Below are 21,977 nucleotides of genomic sequence, written 5' to 3' on the forward strand. Positions count from 1 at the left end.
AGAATACACTGAGGTTTGTGGTTGTAAATTAACAAAATGTGAAAAGGTTTGAGGGATGTGAATACTTTCACTTTGTAAAAAAGGCTAATTAAAAATGGACTCTGGTTTTAAGGTCAAAATACTGTATATCCAGAGGTCAACTATAATGCATATTTGTATAGGAATCAAAGATGAAAACCGCTTTAGAGCAGAACATTTTTTAATCAAGAAGAAAAGGCAAAAAGTATAAAATAGACAATCTTTCTATACATACACTTGGTAGGAAATGTGAATGAAAATACAAGTTATGTAAGAATGAAACAAAGATTTCAATGTCATGTTTGAGATACAAAGTTACTGTAAGTCCAGTTAGTTAAAAACTACCAATACACATGCTACTGAATGCATCAAGGCACACGTGTGACGTGTATTTTGGTCTCAAGAGTATCTATTTACAGCGTCTTTCTTTAAGAAGAATGTACAAATTACATCAGTAATGAAAGGAATTCAGAGCTGAGGCAGAACCAGCCTCTTCGTAAGACATATACTAGTATTATACAGATGTCATTTACAGCATTTGATGGAAACAATCAGACACTTTAATACTTGCAAACGCATGCACAAAACACATGACAGAAGTGCACACACAATCAACAACTGACCCTGGCTTGCTCGCTATACATCACAGCCGTCATTTACCTCATAGACGACATGCAGTTGCTGGCCATGCTGGATAAGCCAGACGCAGCGTTTTGTTTCAATGCTGACACCTCCTGCTTAAAAGAATTAGGAACAAACTCCAACAAGACTGCCATTACAAAACAGCAAGGCTCTCTGCAAACAGACACATCTCAGTTCTGCTAAACAGCCCAACCTTTGCTGCACCAAGATCATAAATATGTTTATCTTCTGACTTTATTTAAGGAAAAAGAAGATTTGAGGGATTATGCTAGGAAGAAAATTTGCAGGGTTTGATTACAAGAAATCCCGGCGCAGTTTCTGCCTGAATGACAAACAGATATTTTCTTCAGTTCAAATCTCTTTCATATCTTAACACAGGAGGAGTTAAACATAACTATACTGTCAAATTTTCTTAGAAGCTTAAAATATTAGGATTTCCGAGGAAAAACTTGCAAACAGAAACTAGCCAGCCACATTTGCCAGAATTAATTTTAGGAGTTTAGTGTCTAGAAGTGCACACTATGAGAAGTTTGAACTTTTTTGTCCAGAAATTACACTCAGCCACCTGCAGCTCTCGTCTAAACCAACAATAATACGGCTCATCCAAACCTGGTCTAACATAGGATGCATTAAACAAAGTTTGACTAACTCCATTTTATTACACAACAAAACTAAAAACACAATCTTGTTTTCTTTAGGTTTGGAATGCAAAGTCCTGAACAGAGCGAGGTCACAAAAACCATCAAATGCACAAATTGTATTAGCTTCCATGGCATAACATGACATGAAAAATCACAAATTTTTTTTCTACAACAAACAAAACCTGTTTGCTAGATTAAAGCGAGACTGTTTTTGAAAAGATGATGTAAAAAAAAAAACCAACCCATTCTTAAATCATTGTACTCACAAACAAACAATTTAGAAAAGACTGCATATGTGAAGCAAATCCAAAAGTTAGACCTGTCTCATGTCACTCCCATAAAGTAGTCCCCTTGCCAAGAGTAGGTTGCATTAAGGCAGATTTTCTTTGGGTCGTGTGTAGAGATGCACTGAGAAACCGGCTTGTGACTGGAATCGTCAGATTTTTAGCTCAATTGACCCACCACATATGAGCACCAACTGGTTGCACTAATTACAACTCTCTTCGGTGTGGAAGTTGTTATGTAAGAGTAGAAACCTAAAAATTAGCAAACTTCCAGTAACATGTTGAAAGACCATTTCTCCTTAGATATAAAACCTTTTAGCCAATATAAATAAAAAATTGAATTTGCATTGTTTGATAACTAGGATTTATTGAAATTTATTTACTTGACTTGGAATCTGTATGATTCGATTTAACTGTCTTTATAATGTGTCTTGAGACAACATGTGTTGTGAATTGGCGCTATTTTTATGGTCCCAACATCATCAATGTCATGTCAACACTGTACTTATATTTTTGGGTGAGCGATTTTGTAGTTGTTGCATTTGATCTTGCAGCCATTATGTCTGTTTGTTTCTGTTTGCTGAAATAAATAAAATTAAAAAGTGTAGGTTTTCAACAGAAAATGTAATTGGGTAAAATCTGTATTAGCTGGTGAGAGTTTTACAAAAATCGGAGATCGGAAATCGGCCACGGAAATCTGATCGGTGCATCTCTTTTCGTGTTAAGTGCAGCAACAGTACTGCCTATATAAAACAACACAGTAATCTTCAGTGGTGCCAGGGTGGAATGATCACACCTTTAGTCTCAAAAATAAACATTAACATATATCATTCAATACTAGTGGTACAATAATAGTTCATCTTTGCTTTGTACATGTCGGAATGAGTTTTATGTCTGTATACAAGACAGAATAAGACACTGAACAGCAGTGGAAAAAATAAACTCTTTTATGGTTTACTTTGCAGGAAATAAAACTCTACAGTATTTCGGCCTGCATAAAAAGAGTGAGTAAGAAACAAAATAAGATTTGGAAAAAAAATAAACACTATTTTATCCAGATCTTGGAAAAAAAAACTACAAAGAGGAATTGTGTGATCCCAGAGCTTTGGAATTTCTTATGGTTCACATTAAGGAATGAACAGTGCAATAAAACAACAAAGGACAGTTGTTCTTTGTTGTTTTTTTTTAATAAAAACCACAGTTGTCCATTTTGTGTCTTCATTCACTCTCATTTCCTTGAGTTCTTTACTGTCATGGTTTAGTGGTTAAACTGTCTCAGTATACTTCTTGTGGTTCTATCCTTCCTTCTTCTTGTGATATTATTTCGTGTTTATCCGTCAAGCATATGAGTTGTCACCTGATGTCACACAGTAGGTTAGTTTAGTATCCTGTTTGGTCAGCTTTTGCTTCAGCTCTCACGGGTGAAGCAAAGTGGCAGAAGAGAAGAGAGTTTGTCATTGAAAGTCTGCTCACCATGAAACCTGATGATGGGCTTTACAAAAAGGGGAAGTTAAGGCATTAAATCAGCTGCTGGTGCACAGTGCTTCAAGGAGTATCAGAGCTGATCTCCAGAACTGCAATCTGTCTGTTTCAGCGTGTTTTTATGTCACATGGCTCTTTGCATGGAATGTCAGTCCAGTCAGAAGAGATGATAAGTCTGTTAGAATAGACTTGTGTTGCTCTTTGGTGAGGTTTCCGAAGGTTTCTCAGATGTAGGTAGTGCTACAAGTGGTTACCAGATTTGAGTTTCAGCATCATGTGCCGGCTGGTGTACTTGAGTGTGAAGAAGGCTAACTGGTGTGGAGTGGGGGGGGGGCTCATTGTCATTGCAAAAAATTGTCATTGCTGGTGAGGCACACTTCTTGAAGGTGAGTTCTGTAGATTCTCCTACATGGAGTCACTGTCATGCTCCATGGGGTCATCAAGGAGCCTGGAGGAAAGGGACACGTTAATAAAATGAAGCTGTATATGAGTGTTTGTTCGCATGTGTAAGAGGGGCTGTACCTCTTGTTGGACATGACTCCCACAGAGAGTGACGCCAAAGCGTTTACAGCATCTGTTTCCTCACAGTCTTTATTTTGAACGGCCACATATGACAGACCCACCGATCTACTGTGGGCCTTGACATTCTGCCAGTACTGACCTGCAGCACACAAACAAATCTTATCAGTGCCATATCCCAAATGGCGGATACTAATCGCTAATGCAAGAAAAGGCAGAGAATAAAAGGGTTACTTCTCCTCACTTTGTATTTCAATGACAGTCTGGAGGGAGTGGACTGCGTTGGCGTTGGGTTTCTGGAGCAGAACATCCTCTGGGATTGCATCCTGCAAGAGACAGACAGTCAAGACACAAAAAAATCAATGTCAAATCTTTAGCACAAATATTGACTTTTATAACTGCTTGTATGATTTAAATTCCCAATTATTTACAACTTCTATCTGCAACAAGACCAAAACTAAGAAAAAAGCCATCATTGTTTTAGCTCATTGCACTGGACTTTTTTTAACCTTCAAAAGAGTTTTAGCACTAAATATAGATACTTAAACCCAACTGGGTTAAAGAGCGCATTATTGGTAAAGGAACTCTATTACCCAGAATTCCTTACCTGTATGCCCAGCAGTGCACTGACGCAGGCTTCAGAGGCATCACAGATAGCTGTGAGGTCGTGACCTCCCTCAAGCGCCAGAACCAGGCGGCCGCCGGCGAGAGACATCAGCTGGCGGGTCAGGAAGCCAAAACCTGTGGGACACAGGCACAAAAATAGTCATTTGAGAACTGTCTCAAGGTAAATTAGAAAGGTGAGCTGCATTTACAAGACCAAGAGTTACTGTTATGGTAACAGTGAAAGAGCAATAGCTGCTATTAACTTGGTTTAATCTTTTTCTTCCTCATAGAAAGTACACCTGGCTCAGTGCTTCCATGTTTAGCAGTGTCTTGTTTACTTAATGTTACCACCATTTTTCAGATCTTTTAAATAAACATATATGCTTCATAAATTATGGCATAGTAACAAACCTGCTGCTGATTACTATGAAATAACTACAAAGAAATAAAGTGAGGCATGGTCCTGCTCTTTGGTCCATACTGGACAGGAGGTGCAACTATCAATCAAGCTCCAAAAACTATAATAAAATTAATGGAATTCAAGTTTTTTTTGGCCAAAAATAACAAGACCCCACTGCCTGTGGTGAGAAATTCTGCTTACATTTGGCAGAGACTTTGTACCCTCCCAGCGGAGCAGGGTTTCCCTCAGCGGCGTCGAACCCGGCCGACACCAGGACGACATCTGGAGAGAACTCCTGGGCAATGGGCATCACCACAGACCTGAAGGGACAACAACAGATATTCCATGTCATTTCATGGAGCAAGGATTGGATGATTGTAGTACCCCTCTAAGGTTTTTAATAAGTGTTCATACATTAAACTCTTTCCAAGGAATTTGAAGGAGTGTTGGTTTATTTTTGGTTTTATCAATTAACAGAAAGTAAAGAAAATGTCTGCTGAGTTAATCATGCAGCACCTGTTTGACTGCATGTTTGTGATGTTTTCAATGTAAATTGAATCAGCTACTATGTAACAAAATTACACTAGTATAGTCACTTTTTTCCCCCTCTAACATTTATACTATATAAACTACAATGGGAAGAAGCAGGAAGCTAACCTTTTACTACAGGACTCATAGGATTAAAGCTTATTATGACTACAACTGTTTTTATGAGATTTTATGGCACATACAGTACAGACCAAAAGTTTGGACACGCCTTCTCATTCAAGAGTTTTCTTTATTTTCATGACTATGAATATTGTAGCTTCACACTGAAGGCATCAAAACTATGAATTAACACATGTGGAATTATATACTGAACAAAAAAGTGTGAAACAACTGAAAATATGTCTTATATTCTAGGTTCTTCAAAGTAGAACCTTTTGCTTTGATTACTGCTCCACACACTCTTGGCATTCTGTTGATGAGCTTCAAGAGGTAGTCACCTGAAATGGTTTTCACTTCACAGGTGTGCCCTGTCAGGTTTAATAAGTGTGATTTCAAGCCTTATAAATGGGGTTGGGACCATCAGCTGTGTTGTGCAGGAGGTGGATACAGTACACAGCTGATAGTCCTACTGAATAGACTGTCAGAATTTGTATTATGGCAAGAAAAAAGCAGCTAAGTAAAGAAAAACGAGTGGCCATCATTATTTTAAGAAATGAAGGTCAGTCAGTCAGAACAATTGGGAAAACTTTGAAAGTGTCCCCAAGTGCAGTCGCAAAAACTATCAAGCGCTACAAAGAAACTGGCTCACATGAGGATCGCCCCAGGAAAGGAAGACCAAGAGTCACCTCTGCTGTGGACGATAAGTTAATCTGAGTCACCAGCCTCAGAAATCGCAGGTTAACAGCAGCTCAGATTAGAGAACAGGTCAATGCCACACAGAGTTCTAGCAGCAGACACATCTCTAGAACAACTGTTAAGAGGAGACTGTGTGAATCAGGCCTTCATGGTAAAATAGCTGCTAGGAAACCACTGCTGAGGACAGGCAACAAGCAGAAGAGACTTGTTTGGGCTAAAGAACACAAGGAATGGACATTAGACCAGTGGAAATCGGTGCTTTGGTCTGATGAGTCCAAGTTTGAGATCTTTGGTTCCAACCACCGTGTCTTTGTGCGGCGCAGAAGAGGTGAACGGATGGACTCTACATGCCTGGTTCCCACCATGAAGCATGGAGGAGGTGTGATGGTGTGGGGGTGCTTTGCTGGTGACACTGTTGGGGATTTATTCAAAATTGAAGGCATACTGAACCAGCATGGCTACAACAGCATCTTGCAGTGGCATGCTATTCCATCCGGTTTGTGTTTAGTTGGACCATAATTTATTTTTCAACAGGACAATGACCCCAAACACACCTCCAGGCTGTGTAAGGGCTATTTGACCAAGAAGGAGAGTGATGGGTTGCTGCGCCAGATGACCTGGCCTCCACAGTCACCGGACCTGAACCCAATCGAGATGGTTTGGGGTGAGCTGGACCGCAGAGTGAAGGCAAAAGGGCCAACAAGTGCTAAGCATCTCTGGGAACTCCTTCAAGACTGTTGGAAAACTATTTCAGGTGACTACCTCTTGAAGCTCATCAACAGGATGCCAAGAGTGTGCGGAGCAGTAATCAAAGCAAAAGGTGGCTACTTTGAAGAACCTAGAATATAAGACATATTTTCAGTTGTTTCACACTTTTTTGTTCAGTATATAATTCCACATGTGTTAATTCATAGTTTTGATGCCTTCAGTGTGAAGCTACAATATTCATAGTCATGAAAATAAAGAAAACTCTTTGAATGAGAAGGTGTGTCCAAACCTTTGGTCTGTACTGTACCATAACAAAGTAAACGAATATTTCTAAAGTGGAAAGAAATATGTATGTAAAATGGTCATTACAATTTTACAAATTAATCAAAAAAGAATGGCAGGCATTTGTATTCAGCCCCCTTCACTTTGATATCCCTAAATAAAAGTCAGAGCAAAACATTTCCTTTAGAAGCCACTTCATTACTAAATTCGGGTTTGTGTTTAATTTAAACGCAGCATAAATCTGTTTCCAAAACAACTTAATTATGCCCTCTATACATTTGGCCTTCATACAAAATAATCAATATCATGGTTGAAAGAAAATTAGGATTAAAATTGATTATTATTATTATTATAAGTCCCTTTTAAAGTTTGCCAAAACTAATGTAGGCAACACAAGAAACATGTTAAAGACAGGGTTTCCTAAATAACACTGCACATTACAATAAGCATAGGATGCCCACGGTAAAACATGGTCTTGGTATCATTATGCTGAGGGGATGCTCTTCTTCCCCTGGCAGCTCCATTAGCAGCACTATGTAATTTTACAAAGTGCTAAATCAGGAGGGCTGTACACAAATGCAAGCCACGCTTTTTATAAAAATGTTAAAAACTAAGTAGCTACCCCTTTCCTCCAAACCCGCAATTATCCTAGACATGTCCCCAGTCTATCACAGGACACTTCACAATGATGCACTACTTTGCCTTGTTTTATCCCATGGAATCCCAATAAAATGCATTAAAGCTTGTGGTTGTAACAAGATCAAATGTGATAAAGTTTAAGGGGTATGAACAAAGTTTAAGGGGTATGAACAAGTATGTTAATTTAGTTTCAGGAACATAAAGAGTTTCTCCAAGGTGACTTAGAAGATAAAATAGAAGAAATTACGACTTTCTACTATACAAAATTTCAAAACATTTTAACCGTCAAACCTTTTCAAATAAAGGTAAGAGAACAAGAAAGAACAAAATTAGAGTCACTGCATTTTTAACATTCTGATATTTACAAGGACACTTAAAATTAAAATGTAATGTTGTGGGAGAATAATTTAAAGAAGAAGGAAATACACACATTAAAGGAGCTATTATAAGCATAACGGAATGGCAGCCCCCAAGTGCGTCTTCAACTATAGGTCAATTCAACAGTAAATAATGACCTAATAGGCAGACTATCAAGTTATATCATCTGATATGTCAGCATTTTAATTAGACAGTCCCATGAAGATAACAAATATTTATGATCCAGCCTAAAGAATCAATAACTTGACAAGTGACACAAACTGTGGCAGATCCCAAACTCAGCAGCTCAAACAGCATTTACAAAGGACTATTGTTTCGCTGTTGGATGAGCTGCAGTGCCTCAAGTGAGACAGGTCCGCTTGACAGAGTAAGATTTGCTGTCAGCTCTTATGCAAGATGTTCTGTGCGGACTTTGAGCAGATGCATATTTCCTCAATGCTGTTGTTGTTAGGGAAAAAATAGCGTTGGTCCTCAGAGGTGGAAGGAGGCTTGACTATTGCAGCCCCATGCTGCACGTCTGCGAAGTTCAAAGCTGCGGAGCGCGGGTCTGTTTCCCATTAGAGGCTTGTCACTCTCCTCACGTCTCCTCACACAAGGAGAGAGAGAGGAAAAGCAGTCCATCTGGGATCCATTTACTTTCATTATTCTGCCTCGGGACTAAGGAGATCAGCCCCCCCCCCCCCCCCTTCATACCACCATACAAATGGACAACATGAGCTCAGAGGCACAATGATGCACAGAGATGACAAGTGCAAACATGTTTCCGAATTAGCATAGAAACATAAACATAGATTGTACAAACCCAGAAAAGTTTTGATTTCTCAAGGATTCCTTAAAACAGGCATTGTGGAACACAAGAAAGAGCATGAGCACACTTCACTCACACTCATAAACACGAGTAAACCGCAAAAACCCAACCCCACCTTCTCTGTGGACCAATTAAAAACTGCCATGGTCCCCCCGGACAGCGTAACTACAGGCATCCTGATGGAAAGAATGAAGGAGGGGATGAGGTTAAAGGAGAGGTGGGGAGCACTTATTAAAGATCAATAAGGAGAGAGGACAGGAAGAGGGGGAACATGCCGGTTATTGGTGAAGCTTGGCAGGATGGAAACTGAGGGGGTGGGGAGGTAGGAGTGAAGGATAAGGTGAAAATGCAGCAAAGCAGCCTCTTTCAAGCTTGAATGCACACAAACCTTTCCTCATAAAAACATTCCATTTAAGATACTTTTTACATGCAAACCACAAAACCTTTGAAAGAGTTGTACACAACAAACTGGCTCTGCAGCCTTACAACAAGTAGGTGGTGAAAAGTGGGGACTTTATGGTTAATTGAAAGAAAATTGATCCTTTAAAGCACCTTATTAGGGTCTAATACAGTATGCAGAGTGCATTTTAATTAAAAACCCTCCAACTCATTATTTTAAATAAAATGATAAAAATAGGCTAAAACTGTAACCAGCTTTGTTATTACAATAGCATGCTTTCAGCTTGCATGCTATAATCTTCCATGTTTAATAGATCACTTTCAAATATATTGGAGCTGAACAGATTAGACCAACATTAAAACGTATGGCTTACATGCAAAACAGTGTGTGTGGCAGACAACTAACCCTGAACAACCTGAACACACTATCCCTATGGTGACACACGATGGTGGCATTATCATGCTGTGGGATTTTTTTTTTTTTCCATTAGAGACAGGGAAGCTGGTCACAGTGCATGGGAAAATGGACAAACCTTAAAACAGGGGAATCCTGTGAGAAAACCGAGACTGGGGTGAAAGATCACACTTCAGCAGGACAATGAACCTAAACGTATACCCACAGACATAATGGAACAGTTTAGGTCAAACAGTTTCTATGCATTAGAATGGCCCAGGCAAAACCCAGGCGTAAATCCAATTAAGAATCTGAGCAAAATCTGAAAATTGATGTCCACAGATGCTTTCCCTCCAATCTGACTGAGCTTTTAGCTGTTTTGCAAAGCTTGGGCAAAAAATGTCAGTATCTAGATCAAGGGTTGTGTTAACCGAACATTTTCGGTGACAGAAGAATCTGATTGCCATCAGTTATTTTGACAGATTGTAATTCACCTGCCTGACCACTTGGTGGCGAGTTAGCAAATTAATTAGCTGTTTCCTCCCGCTGAAGCGAGTGCTTGCCAGGAAGAGTCTTGGCAACCTCTGATCACTTCAGTTGGGGAAATGTTACCTGATATCAAAACTTTGGCTGAAGTGGCGCTTGTAATTTCATCAGTCTCTGGTGTGGCGGCAGAGTGCGGATTCAGCCTCCACAACAACATCAAAACAGCCATGAGAAGTTGTCTGTCCGAGGCAAAAGTCACCTCATGACAAAAGCCTCTGCTGCAATCAAACTCCAGACATTTGATCACAAACATACAAGTCCGCAATTAAGGTCCATGTTGACCAGGAGGAAGTTGTGATAGTGTGCGTTCAGGCCACAGCCGGTGATCTCTTCATAGTTGAAGTGCAATTGTTTCATTTCATTGTCTACATGTAGTTACTGGGACCACAGTCAGTGTTTATTGTCACTGCGGGGAAGAAGTTAAATGTGTTCATCTGGTTCATGTGGAATCTCTGTTCAGATTGTTAAGACTGAATATAAATTAAAATGAATGAAAATAAAGGCTATTGCATTTTTAATTACGGTACTATCATTTAAAAAAAATAAAGTGACAGGAAAAAATAGATTGTGACCGGATTATTTTTTACTAATGAAAAAGTCTAGCGCAACGTCTCCCTCCAACCCTTTTTTGGATGGAACACATCGTCTGTGATCAAATTATTTACATGTTTAATGTAAAAAGAGAACTACAAACAAAAATAAAACATTGTCTGCATTAAATACTATGTAAGAATTTAAGGGGTCCTGGGAGCTTGAAGAGGCAGCTTATTTTTGCTGATGCTTCGGGCCGGCTCTGGGTCATATGTTTCAGCTATTATTTGCTGCTATAAATAATTTCTTCCCACATTTACAACAATTACAGGTAATAACTTACAAATTGTTTTGTGTCACCAAATATTATGTGAATGTTTTAGTTCTATGCTCTTGCTAAACACAGGCCAATTTTACATACTTAGAAAATTGAACATTTATTGTTGCTGCTATGAAGGTGATCTGCTCTGTCTCAGAAACGCTCTGCAGTGGGAGCTCTCTCACATTGAAAATCTCATCTTTCTACCAGTGCAGTAAACCCAGAGGTCAGATTCATGCTACATAGAGTCAGAGTTAAATATTGCTAAAACTAGCTTGAAGACTATTTTAAAAGGTAGAACATGAATTACACCTCTAAAGGATCAGGACTCATAAGAAAAACACATCACCAGTAAAAGTACAACTACTTTGTATGGGTTTTGGCCCATCCATTAGAGGAATCTGAGAATATTGGATTTGTTCTGTTTGCAGTGTATGTGAACACAATCATGCACATATGCATCTGTCAACTCTCCACTGTGGCCCTTTTCTAGTAACCACACAGTTGCCCCAGCTTCCTCCAAGTTTGAAGTTGCAGACAATTAAAAAGACCACACGACTGAAACGTCATTGGTGCTACACACCCACCAATGACAATTACCCAACCCACTATCAGGAAATTATGCATCTGCAACGTACAGAACTTGAGGTCTGGAGAGCATTTATAGTAAAACATCTGAGGCTGTTGGAAAGAACATGGAGCAGCTGACATATGTTCTCCAAATGACAAAGATTATTAATTACGTCAGAAGTACGTTAGAGGCAATGTGGAGCCGAGACTGATTAGCTAGACTGAGTATGTTGTGGCCCGGTGTGAAGGAAATTAGGGACATTTTTTCATTAAAGTTGTGTGGATTCTTCCAATGCCAATCAATAAAAATGTCAATGCAGGTGGTGGAGAAATGATGGCACCAATATACTAGAGCTAAACTAACTGTATCAGTGAGGCCAGAGTTGCACTGTAGAAAAGAAGAGGAAGCTGCTTCTACCTGAACGCAGCAAGGTACTCTGCATCTCCCATGGGTGGCTCCAGTCCTCCAGTCCATGCTAAGTTCACATTGAAGCCCTCGCCAGCACCAGAACCAACCTAAACCCAAAAAAACATGATCAGAACTGATGTTATTTCCTTTGTTATTTCCTTGTTCTTTTTCAATAAGGTTCAGACTAATTTTTACCCACCTCTGCAGGTGAACCACTGCCAGGGAAGAAGTTTCCGTCGTCGTAGCGATGAAGAGAAATGTACAAAACGCTGGGGTCGCTGTAAAACACCTCCTGGGTGCCATTACCATGGTGAACATCCTATTGAAAAAACATTCAGGAAATAATAAGTAACTACACAGGGATATAAATGCACTAATAAGACTGAAGATTGTCTAAGGAGTACCATATTTTCGGGACTACAAGTCACAGTTTTTTTTCAATAGCTTGACTGGTCCTGGGAGTTATAGCCAGGGGTGACTTATATATCAAAATATATAGAATTTAACATGTATTAAAATATTAACTCATACTGACATGAACCAAGGAGTAAACACTGCAGTCTACAGCTGCGAGAGGGCATTAGGCGTGTGACAACTATATGCTGCTTGAACAATGTGCTGCCAGAAGAGGCTTGTCAGCGGTGCAGTTACGTCTGCACGTCCTGGTAGTTGCCATGGAAATGAATATAAATTGACTTTGCAGGAGGGTCTTCTTGGTGTTAGCGCTTCATGCAACGCAACCGCCTCTATCAGGGCACGGACAACGGTGTGTCAGAAACTGCCTGAACATCCAAGCCAATGTTGACAGTTGACAGCGTGTCATTGGATCATATTATCAATCAATTAATCAATCGATCAACCTTTGTTCATAGAGATTTTATCAACATAGATAAGGTCCTACTGAAGTGAATACGTTACGTTGACATACCGAACACTTATTCAGCCTGTTCTGTGTGCTATTGTGTAAATAACTTGCCTTTCTAGATTAAGTGTCAGTTCCTGGATGTGAATTTTGTGAAATTAATTTCTAAATAAATGCGACTTATAGTATAGTGTTAGATATATATATTTTTTTACCGTCTTGAGAATGCATTCTTTTAATCATGCCACTCCGGAGCGACTCATTGTCCGAAAAACATGGTACCTTTGATTTTCCTGACAGACTAAACAAGACATCTTACCCAGTCAACGATGAGGATCTTGCTGACATTGAGCTTCTGCTGGAGCTGCTTGGCAGCTATGGCCACAGAATTAAAATAACAAAAGCCCCTGAAAGATAAAGAAAGGAAATTAGAAGTAAATTAAAAACACAAAAAAGTTCAAATTAAGTTCGAACAGAAACATTAATGGACGTCTCTTTCTACAATTATGGACCGATAAAAGAGGCCGATAAAAAAGATCTCCACAAACGTCAAAGAGGTTTATGCAAATGAATTTTAATGAACTTTTAAACTATCATCATGTTTCAGTTAGGCTATGTTGAGAATCCAAGCATTATTTACAAGCAGGTAGGAGGTGGTGTGCCAACAATAATCTTCCTTCTTTGTACCGCGAATGAAAAATGCATAGCATCAGCATAACCTTCTGAGGAATTTGTGTAAAACAAAAAATATTATGGGGATTTAAGTGAATGCTATTTAATAAATTTTTCACAGCTGTACTCTTCTTTAAAGAAAACGTGTGACCACACAACATAAAAGAAAGAGGATCTTCTAGATTCCAAAAGGAAGAAGCTGCTGAATAAACAATGAGGTGAAAAAAGTCCATGTGGTTGGATTGTTTATGTGTCTGAAACCCACCAACACACAGCATATATGTACACACTTACATTGGACTGGACGGGTCAGCATGATGTCCTGGCGGTCTGACTACAGCAAAGCCGTTCTGTGCAAAAGATAAAGACAGTGTTAACCTGTGTCCTTCTGCATATAACGGTAATGTTAGCACACTGCAATATTTCTGCTGTATTCAAACCTGTCATAGCATCATAAGCATTAAAAGGATATTTTTTTCTTCACTCAATTTTTCATCTTAAATAATCTTCACAAGTTACAGTAAAACAAATCTTAAGACATTTGGTGAACACTAAATACCCTGAAGTAGTCATGGCATAAATAGATGCTATTCTTTCTACCTATTACACTGTCCCCAACCTTGTTTTTCACTACACAACCCACTTCCTGCCAAGAAGGAAATGAATGTATAGTAAAACTAGGGATGAGTATTTATTGTATCTTTAATCGTTATTGGGAAAAACAATGATCCTGCTAAAAATTGTGATTTATGATAACAATAAATGACTATGATTGTTTATCTGTTTGCCTAAACTATTTTTTCCACTGTTGGTTCCAAAAGAGCATCTGCAAATATTAAAAGTATTATTGAATGCAATTAGTGCATCTGGGTTAGTAAATGGTGTACAGACAAAGCCTGTTTAGTAATAAGGAATTATTGTTTTTAAAGCGGTATTTGTATTCGGCTCTGGTGATATGCAGTGGCAGATTTCTAACCAAAAAGACTTTGATGAATTTTTATTGTTATCGCTTTAAATACCACAAAGTATTGTGCTAAAATTTGAAGTCTATATCACCCATCCAAGTTATAAAACACAATATACATTAAAGGACATTGCAATGTTCTAATTAAACTGCAACCCCCACTCCCTCTGTTTTTATTGTTGGCACACTTTTTGTGCAGAAAAGTGAAAAAAATGATCTGCAAGAATTTTATGCAGGATATCCATGCCTTTATCCCAGTGGTGAAATTCTCCTTTACTGTAAGTACATCAGGTTTAATCATTAAATGTAGCTGAAGAAAACATTTGATTTAATAACAATTAATTGTTTTATATGGTCTTTTTGCAGCAGTGTCACTAAATGAGTGAAGGCTTTGGTTTCTAACCTTGAGCTCTCCTTTAGCCACCCTGAAAGCCAGCTCAACGACGCTGCCCGCTGCCATCCGTGATGCTGTGGAAGTGTGCGACTCATTCCAGATGGTGTCATTGTCCACCTGTCCAGCAGAAAAAGATATCAGCATTTAAACAAACACTCATCTATAACTGGGAAACCTCATATAGCATTCATTCATTAAAATACTAAACTTGTGCACTGATGTGACTTAAAGGGATAGCTTTATTTTGAAGTGAGGTTCAGTGAAGTTATCAGTAATAGTTCTCTTACATAGTCAGACGACTAGTCAGAAGGCAGCTGATTTCAGCTATTTAAAATACTTCAAACGTTCTTATCCGTGTTACATGTTATCTAAGTGGATATTAAATGTCTACACATTTAAAAGACTACAGTAACACTACAGACTACATTAAAAGTACATTAATTGACACTACCAGCTATATATTTGCATCAGGCTGTTATTCATACAACAGCTGTTTAGAAATTATCCAGGGAGACTCATGACAAACTGTTCATGCAAATGGATTAAGTTGTCAGTTTCCGTTAACGTAACTGTCTTAAAAAATGTAATATTTCATATTTGGTAATGTAGTGCTGTACTCTGTGCATATAAGCTGTTTTAATTTGAGTTGTTTTAAATAGCTAAAATCTTCTAAAACAGGGAGGCTAGCTGTTAGCCTTCCACCACTGAGGATTTGTTTTCACTAACAAGCTCACTGTAATATTACATCTGTCAACTACAGGTAAGGGAACTACTACTGATAACAGCTTCACAGAAAATGTACCTCAATGTCACCATTTTATAGTTACACCTTCCATAATTCTATTTTCCGTTTTAGTTCTTTGGTATAAATGGTGTAGCTGCCCATCTGGCTAACAGTAAAAATCCTAGGCATATTTTTCCTCCCCGGTCATGGACATATTGCTTTCATTAGTCTGGATTGTCATGATTCGACACGGGCTGTCGGGAGAAGGACAGCACCGGGCTGAGAAAACGGACTTTCTCTCTTTGATGTCCTTCTTTCGTTTCTATCTTTTCTGTCTTTCTTGAAAACAATATCATCTTTCATCAACACAGCGTTCAGGGCGTATTACACAACTTTCAGTCAGAGATGTGTGTTTTCACTTACCCCAACTCCGCCGCATGGTAACATCACAAACATCCTTTGCGAGAGGATTCCTGTAAAAATAGAAACAATGACATCATACCAACATGAATCTATTTAACATGGAACGATTTATTTGTAATAAAGAGCCTTAAATGACACTTAGTGGCCTTGAGATTGGAACGTACTTTTAAAATGTTTGAATCTATCAGTGTGGTACAGGACCTACCAGCCAGTTTGCGGTTGTCCAGTTTCAGTCTGTTAAGTGGGTTTGTGCCATAAAGCAACACGTGGCGCTCATTATGGACAGACTGCAGCTCCTCCAGAGTGGCCTTACGACCTCGAATACTCTGCAAGAACACAACGTAAAGACTTCTTTGAATAACCTCTGTAGAAATAGGTGAAGCGAGCGTATCGTGCGCAAGCCTTAAAAAGAAGGGGAAGTGAAAGTAAACGGGCATTTATAGACAGATATATGCAAAAGCATCCATTAAAGCCTAACTGTGTGTGTTTAAGTGCGTGTGTTTGTACCTCACACTGCCCTCTCAGGCCTCTCTCTTGCAGCCGTGACCAGATGCTCTGTATTCTCCCAGCATGCTCTGGGTGACTGCTGTTATCTCCACATGCACATTGGTGTTTTAGCATCTGAGAGTCATATACCAACCCTGGACACACATATTCGCAAATCAACAAAACGATGATCAATGTTCAGCAAGATATTTAAAACACACCTAATTTTCTCTCTGTTGAGGCCGGAAGAAAGAAACATATCAGTGTTTTCAACCTGTCTCTCTCATACAATGAAAAACAAGATCCTTGTTGAACCTAGGTCCTTGTCCAGCCTTGTGTATCACAGATCCAGCTGTTTTATATATTGTTGTTTTTGCTGTTTACTGAATGGAAATTTGGGCAATTTAAATAAATTGGATACATTCCTGTAGCCTTTTCCTAACATATAAAGACCAACAGAGATCTGCCTTCCTTGCATAATGTGTACTCCTATCTTTGTCATTTTGTACTTGAGAGAAATGAGACTTTGTGTCACATTATATTTATATTAACACATTCTTTTCATCATTTAGCCGTTGCATTATGATTCAAATATCAGTAACTAAAAAGAAAAAGTTCTTTCAGTAGCAATTGACTGGGTTTTCTTGCAAACAATAGGCAAAAATGAATATACAAAGCTGCATTTAGGGTTTAATCATATGAAATGGTGTAAATCAGGGGTGTCCACTGTGCAGCCCACGGGCCATTTGCAGCCCTTAGAATGATATTGTGCTGTCCCCTACTGCAATTCAAGATTTTCAGGAGAGATTTACCCTGAAAAGTTAAAATCTTCCTAAAATGGAAAATCTTAGGGTACAACACAAAGAATTGTCTATTATTTAATTTTCATTCAGGACATCTGACTCACCGGTGGTGAAGCGGGGCTTGCTGGCACAGTCTTGTGCGGTCAGGCTCAGGGCAGTCTCAGGCGGAGTCAGCGAAGTGGAGGCCGGGGAAGAGCGTGTACGTGACAGGGCCCGATGGACGCCCAACCCACAAGCTGCCCCACCGCCGCTGCTGCTGCTGCGAAACACAGGCACAGCCAGGGTTTCCATTTGTTGATGCATCTGCTGCAGCTGCTTCTGCTGTTCATATAGCAATGACTGGGGGATGAAAAATACAGAGCATCATCAAGACATTCAAATATGTTAAGGATTGGGCTCATTAAGCTTTAGTTTGTGTATTTGGTGAGCAGCTGCATGTACTTCTTCCAGAGGAGGACAGTTTGGTACTATAAGACACAGTGAAGCACAGAAACGACATTACAGGGGTTAGGTCGCCATCTATAGGGCTAAAGATAAACAGCAAATTATCCCCCTGTATCTTCTGCCTCTCTTTGTATGAAAGTTAGTGATTTTTCCAAACCTGGTTGAGTATGAGTGCATGTTGTAGGTTGATTTGCTCTTCGTGGGCCTTGGATCGAGCTGGCTCTGCCTCTCTCAGCGACTCCGCTCGCACTCTGCTCTGGTAACTGGTCTCGGTGGGTGAAGTCCCACCACCATCCTCGGAATCCATATCCTCAGATGGGATCTGATGCAGTCTGGGCTTGTCGCTGGTCTTTGACATCAGCTGCAAAAAGATGCAACTCAAAGATTATTCATGATATGAAAAACAATATTAACTGGTACACAGAGGGGGAACTAATACACAAAAACAAGGCAAATCACATCTGATGTACTACTGATGTTAATAAAACAGGGATTTTTTTTTTCTAATCAAGTCTGAAATAACCATACAGCAAATAAAGTGAATTCAATCATTGAGGAATGTATGACAGCAAGTTTGAGATGTTCAGAAAAAAAAAAAAAAAACAGTGTTTGAGAATCACGATCAACACAACATAGTGAGGACAGTCTGAGCTTTGATCACCACAGCCCAAAGCTCAACTCCCGGAATATAAAAAAATATATGAATTACACATTTTTACAGTGGCTCAAAATACAAAGATTCAAGAAATTGTGAAAGTAGTTCCACTTGAACTTTTTCACATTCTCTCACATTGCAAAGAGAAGCTTTGATGCATTTCATTGGGACTGTATGTAAAAGACCAACACAAAGTAGAACACAACTGTCAAGGCGAAGGTAAATAATTCATGGTTTACATTTTAAAAATTAAAATAAAAACCTCAGAACAGTGACACACATTTTTTTTCACCTTCCTTTACTCTCATACCCTTTTAAAAAATCCAATGGAACCGTAAAAAGCCACCTAATTAACTAAAAATAGAGCCCATTTGTGTGTATTTTCATCTGTTCTGTGAAGGCCTCAGAGGTTTCTTAGAGAACATTAATGGACAAACACCATCATGAGGACCATGAAACACAGCAGACAGGTCAGCGAGAAGGTTTAAAGCATAATTTTATAACACAAACATCATGTGGTCATGTTTCTTCAGCAGAGGCAGGCAAACAGGTCAGAGTTAATAGGACGGAGGGAGCTAAATCCAGGAAGAATCAAGGAAGGAAGGCTGCTAAAGACTTGAGTATGGGGCAGAGGTTCACTTTCCCGCAATAGTAGCGCAGTGAACCTAAACATACAGCCTGAGCTACACGGAATAGTTGACCTCTACGCATTCAAGTCTGTTAAAGTCCTGCCATAATTCCCGTTGAGAATCTGAAGCAAGATTGCTGTTTAGAGATGCTCTCTTCCAATCTGACTGAGTCTGAGCTATTTTGCAAAGAGGAATGAGCAAACATTTCAGTTTGTACATGCGGGAAGCTGAAAGAGACATACCATTAAAAACCCACAGCTGAAAGTGCAGCAAAAGATGGTTCTATATAGTGTTGACTCAGTGAGGCTGAATACATTAACTCACATATATGTTTAGAAAAAAGTACATGTATCATTTTCTTTCCACTCCCACTTTAATTGTACAGTACTTTGTGTTGGTCTACAACATAAAATCCCAATAAAACACTTTGCATAAATATATATTTATAAATTATAATCATATATTTTTTCCTTTTACAGATTTATAAAAATGCGGTTCAGAATGTATAAGTACCTTGCCCAGGTGAGTCTGCTGTTTGAGCCTCTCGAGCAGCTGTGCATTGTGCTGCTGTTGGAGGAGATGGTTGTGAAGGGCACGAGGGCTCTGGGGAAGGGGCTCAGAGCGGGTTCTGCTTAAGGGCTTATGGGGCTGAATGCCACCTGGGGACAGACGGTCTAACTGCGGAGCAAACTGCAAAGGGACAGGGTCGAGGCCCGGAACTGCTGAGAGACAAGGTGGAAAAGGAAATGATTCATTTAGTATAGGCGAACTGAGGCAGATCAATATCATTGAAACATTTCATACAAAACTGCATCTACAAAGTCAGATTACTTCATGATGTTCAGGTCAATGGTGTGAGTTATACAGCATATGATAAATATGCTCTGTCAAAATATTAGTGTTACTGAAATGTAAGAAAATGTAAGAGAGATGTATTAATACAGCTGTTATTTGCCGCTTAGAGGAAATACATTCCAAAAGTAACCACTTGGTGGTGCTCTAATGTTTCAGAAAATAAAATTATAAATCCATTTAGAACTTGAACCAGAAGAGAAACTAAAATGGTTCTTTTATTATGTACCTACCTCTGCATGTAAGATGACAAAGCTTTGCAGCTTGAGATATGCATGAGGAAATGTACAAAATAAAGATGTAGAAAAATGTTTTGACAGCCCTATCAATAATGTGTAAAGGAAGGAAGGAAGGCAGGAAGGAAGGAAGGAATAGAGGGAGGGAGACCCAATGAAAGAAGGACAGAGGGAGCATATGTAGGAAACAAGGATGAAAGAACAGAAGGAAGGAAAGACATGAAGCAGGGAGAAAGAAAAATACACAGGGAAGGAAGGAAAAAGAATGAGGGAGGAAATGACAACTCTAACACAATGGGATATGGAATTAAGTCTGGATACACAAATCATTTTTCCATTTACTTTTCTTTATCCATACTTATATAGATAGACCTGGAAAATACTGAAGTCAAATTCTCTACTTTTCCAGAGTTCCTGAACATGTAGGAACACTGTTAACATTAAAAACATAAAGTTTTGGCTTTTTGGCACCAAACACTTAAATATCTTGAAAAGCGTCCCATGCCCACTGTTATGTATATGGAGGAGAATGTGTGATCTTAGTGACATGGAGCCTTGTTTAAGTACATAACGTCGTGATTTCTTAGAAACACCAGGACAGTTTGAATGAATTGCAGCAGCAATAAAACATCAATGATTGTAAAGAATTTACACATCTTAACCAACAAATTATTCCACATCTGTTTGTGCGAGTGAGTGTGTCTCACCTCCGAGAGTGCGCATGAGCCCAGAAGGCTCCAGGATGATAACAGGCAAGTGCGGGTTCATCTGCCCTGCTTGTTCGTCTCTGCTGAGGGGGAGGAAGACAGGCGAGCCCCCGGCGGTGACCACGGGAATACGACCGACTTTCAGCGAGGAGAGCTCTACTTCAGCCTGAAACACAGGTAAACACCTTTCTAAACAGAAAATCTGGAATTCTTCACAGACGTAAATTAAAAGTAAGCGATAATACATACACAAATGTACTATCGAAAGGAAATCAGGTCTGACTACACAAAAGTCCTCGCAAAGATGAGTTGATTTCATAAAAACTCTCAGGCCATTGACATTTTAATTTATAGAAACTGAAAACCAACAAGTCTCAATTTGTGGTAAAGCAGTTTAACAACATCACACTTCTGTCAAATGATCTACTTCCTTTTCAAAAACAGGATATTGGGGAGATAAGTTTCATATTTATTCATTGACTTCAATGAGATTTTCAATGAGTGTTTAAAGACAACATTTACTACTGCAAGTCATTACACATGAATACAAAACACTTCTTGGCATCCCAGATGAAGATGAGTAAAATGATTGGAAATAAATTCAGCCTTTTTTTGCAGGAACACAGTGGATTTTACTATAAAAACATAATTAAAACCTTTAATTTAAGAAATTCAGTAAGGAAGAAAATATCACATTAAGAATTTGTGTTCTTACTAAATCACCTAAGCCACAATTGTTGGCCTTCTCCAACACAAATTTCACAAGGTTGCAACCTACAGAGAGGGGATTCGCTGACCGTTCTTCCTTTACTATTTCAGACACTACCACACAAAGGTTCAATGTCAGTCTTATCTTTATCTGACCAAAGCACTGGTAGCATTTAGAGAATGTTGATGCGTGGTCTCTTCTAGGCTTTATCTTCTCCCCAAACAGGTTGCTATGGAGAATTGGTGACCCCCAAGATGATACTCTTTGCTGCAGTTCTCAAATTGTAAGATTTTCTCCCTCTCTTTCCTTGTTGCTTACTGTGTGTGGTGGTGACAGATTTTTTCTTTTCACTGAATAAATGTCGCTATAATACATGTGGAATTTTCAAAACATTTGCCTCTGCAACAACAGGTTTTGTTTTTTGTTTTTTTACTTTTTGCACATCTGTAGCTGGTGTGCCATTAAGTGTTGAAGGTGCTGTACTTAAAGGAAGCAGAT

At 39.0% G+C, this 21,977-nt stretch overlaps 1 protein-coding gene across 8 annotated transcripts in view; it reads right to left on the reverse strand.

Moving 5' to 3' along the window:
- Positions 1-181: 181 nt before the first annotated feature.
- hdac7a (histone deacetylase 7a) overlaps positions 182-21,977 on the reverse strand; it is a 76,198-nt gene continuing 54,402 nt past the window's right edge. For all 8 annotated transcript variants that reach the window (XM_047369999.1, XM_047369967.1, XM_047369953.1 and 5 more), the window contains 17 exons: positions 20,771-20,936; positions 19,489-19,697; positions 17,849-18,052; positions 17,352-17,586; positions 16,466-16,599; positions 16,164-16,284; positions 15,959-16,008; positions 14,821-14,928; positions 13,748-13,803; positions 13,101-13,188; positions 12,119-12,238; positions 11,929-12,026; positions 4,794-4,912; positions 4,194-4,327; positions 3,831-3,912; positions 3,590-3,728; positions 182-3,515 (listed from right to left, as the gene is read on the reverse strand). In XM_047369999.1, the coding sequence (XP_047225955.1) occupies positions 3,473-3,515; positions 3,590-3,728; positions 3,831-3,912; positions 4,194-4,327; positions 4,794-4,912; positions 11,929-12,026; positions 12,119-12,238; positions 13,101-13,188; positions 13,748-13,803; positions 14,821-14,928; positions 15,959-16,008; positions 16,164-16,284; positions 16,466-16,599; positions 17,352-17,586; positions 17,849-18,052; positions 19,489-19,697; positions 20,771-20,936 (2,106 nt within the window). In that variant the 3' untranslated portion in view covers positions 182-3,472. The remainder of the gene's footprint in view (positions 3,516-3,589; positions 3,729-3,830; positions 3,913-4,193; positions 4,328-4,793; positions 4,913-11,928; positions 12,027-12,118; positions 12,239-13,100; positions 13,189-13,747; positions 13,804-14,820; positions 14,929-15,958; positions 16,009-16,163; positions 16,285-16,465; positions 16,600-17,351; positions 17,587-17,848; positions 18,053-19,488; positions 19,698-20,770; positions 20,937-21,977) is intronic.

This window comes from Girardinichthys multiradiatus, chromosome 1 (genome assembly GCF_021462225.1).
Source record: "Girardinichthys multiradiatus isolate DD_20200921_A chromosome 1, DD_fGirMul_XY1, whole genome shotgun sequence".
Lineage (NCBI taxonomy): Eukaryota > Metazoa > Chordata > Actinopteri > Cyprinodontiformes > Goodeidae > Girardinichthys > Girardinichthys multiradiatus.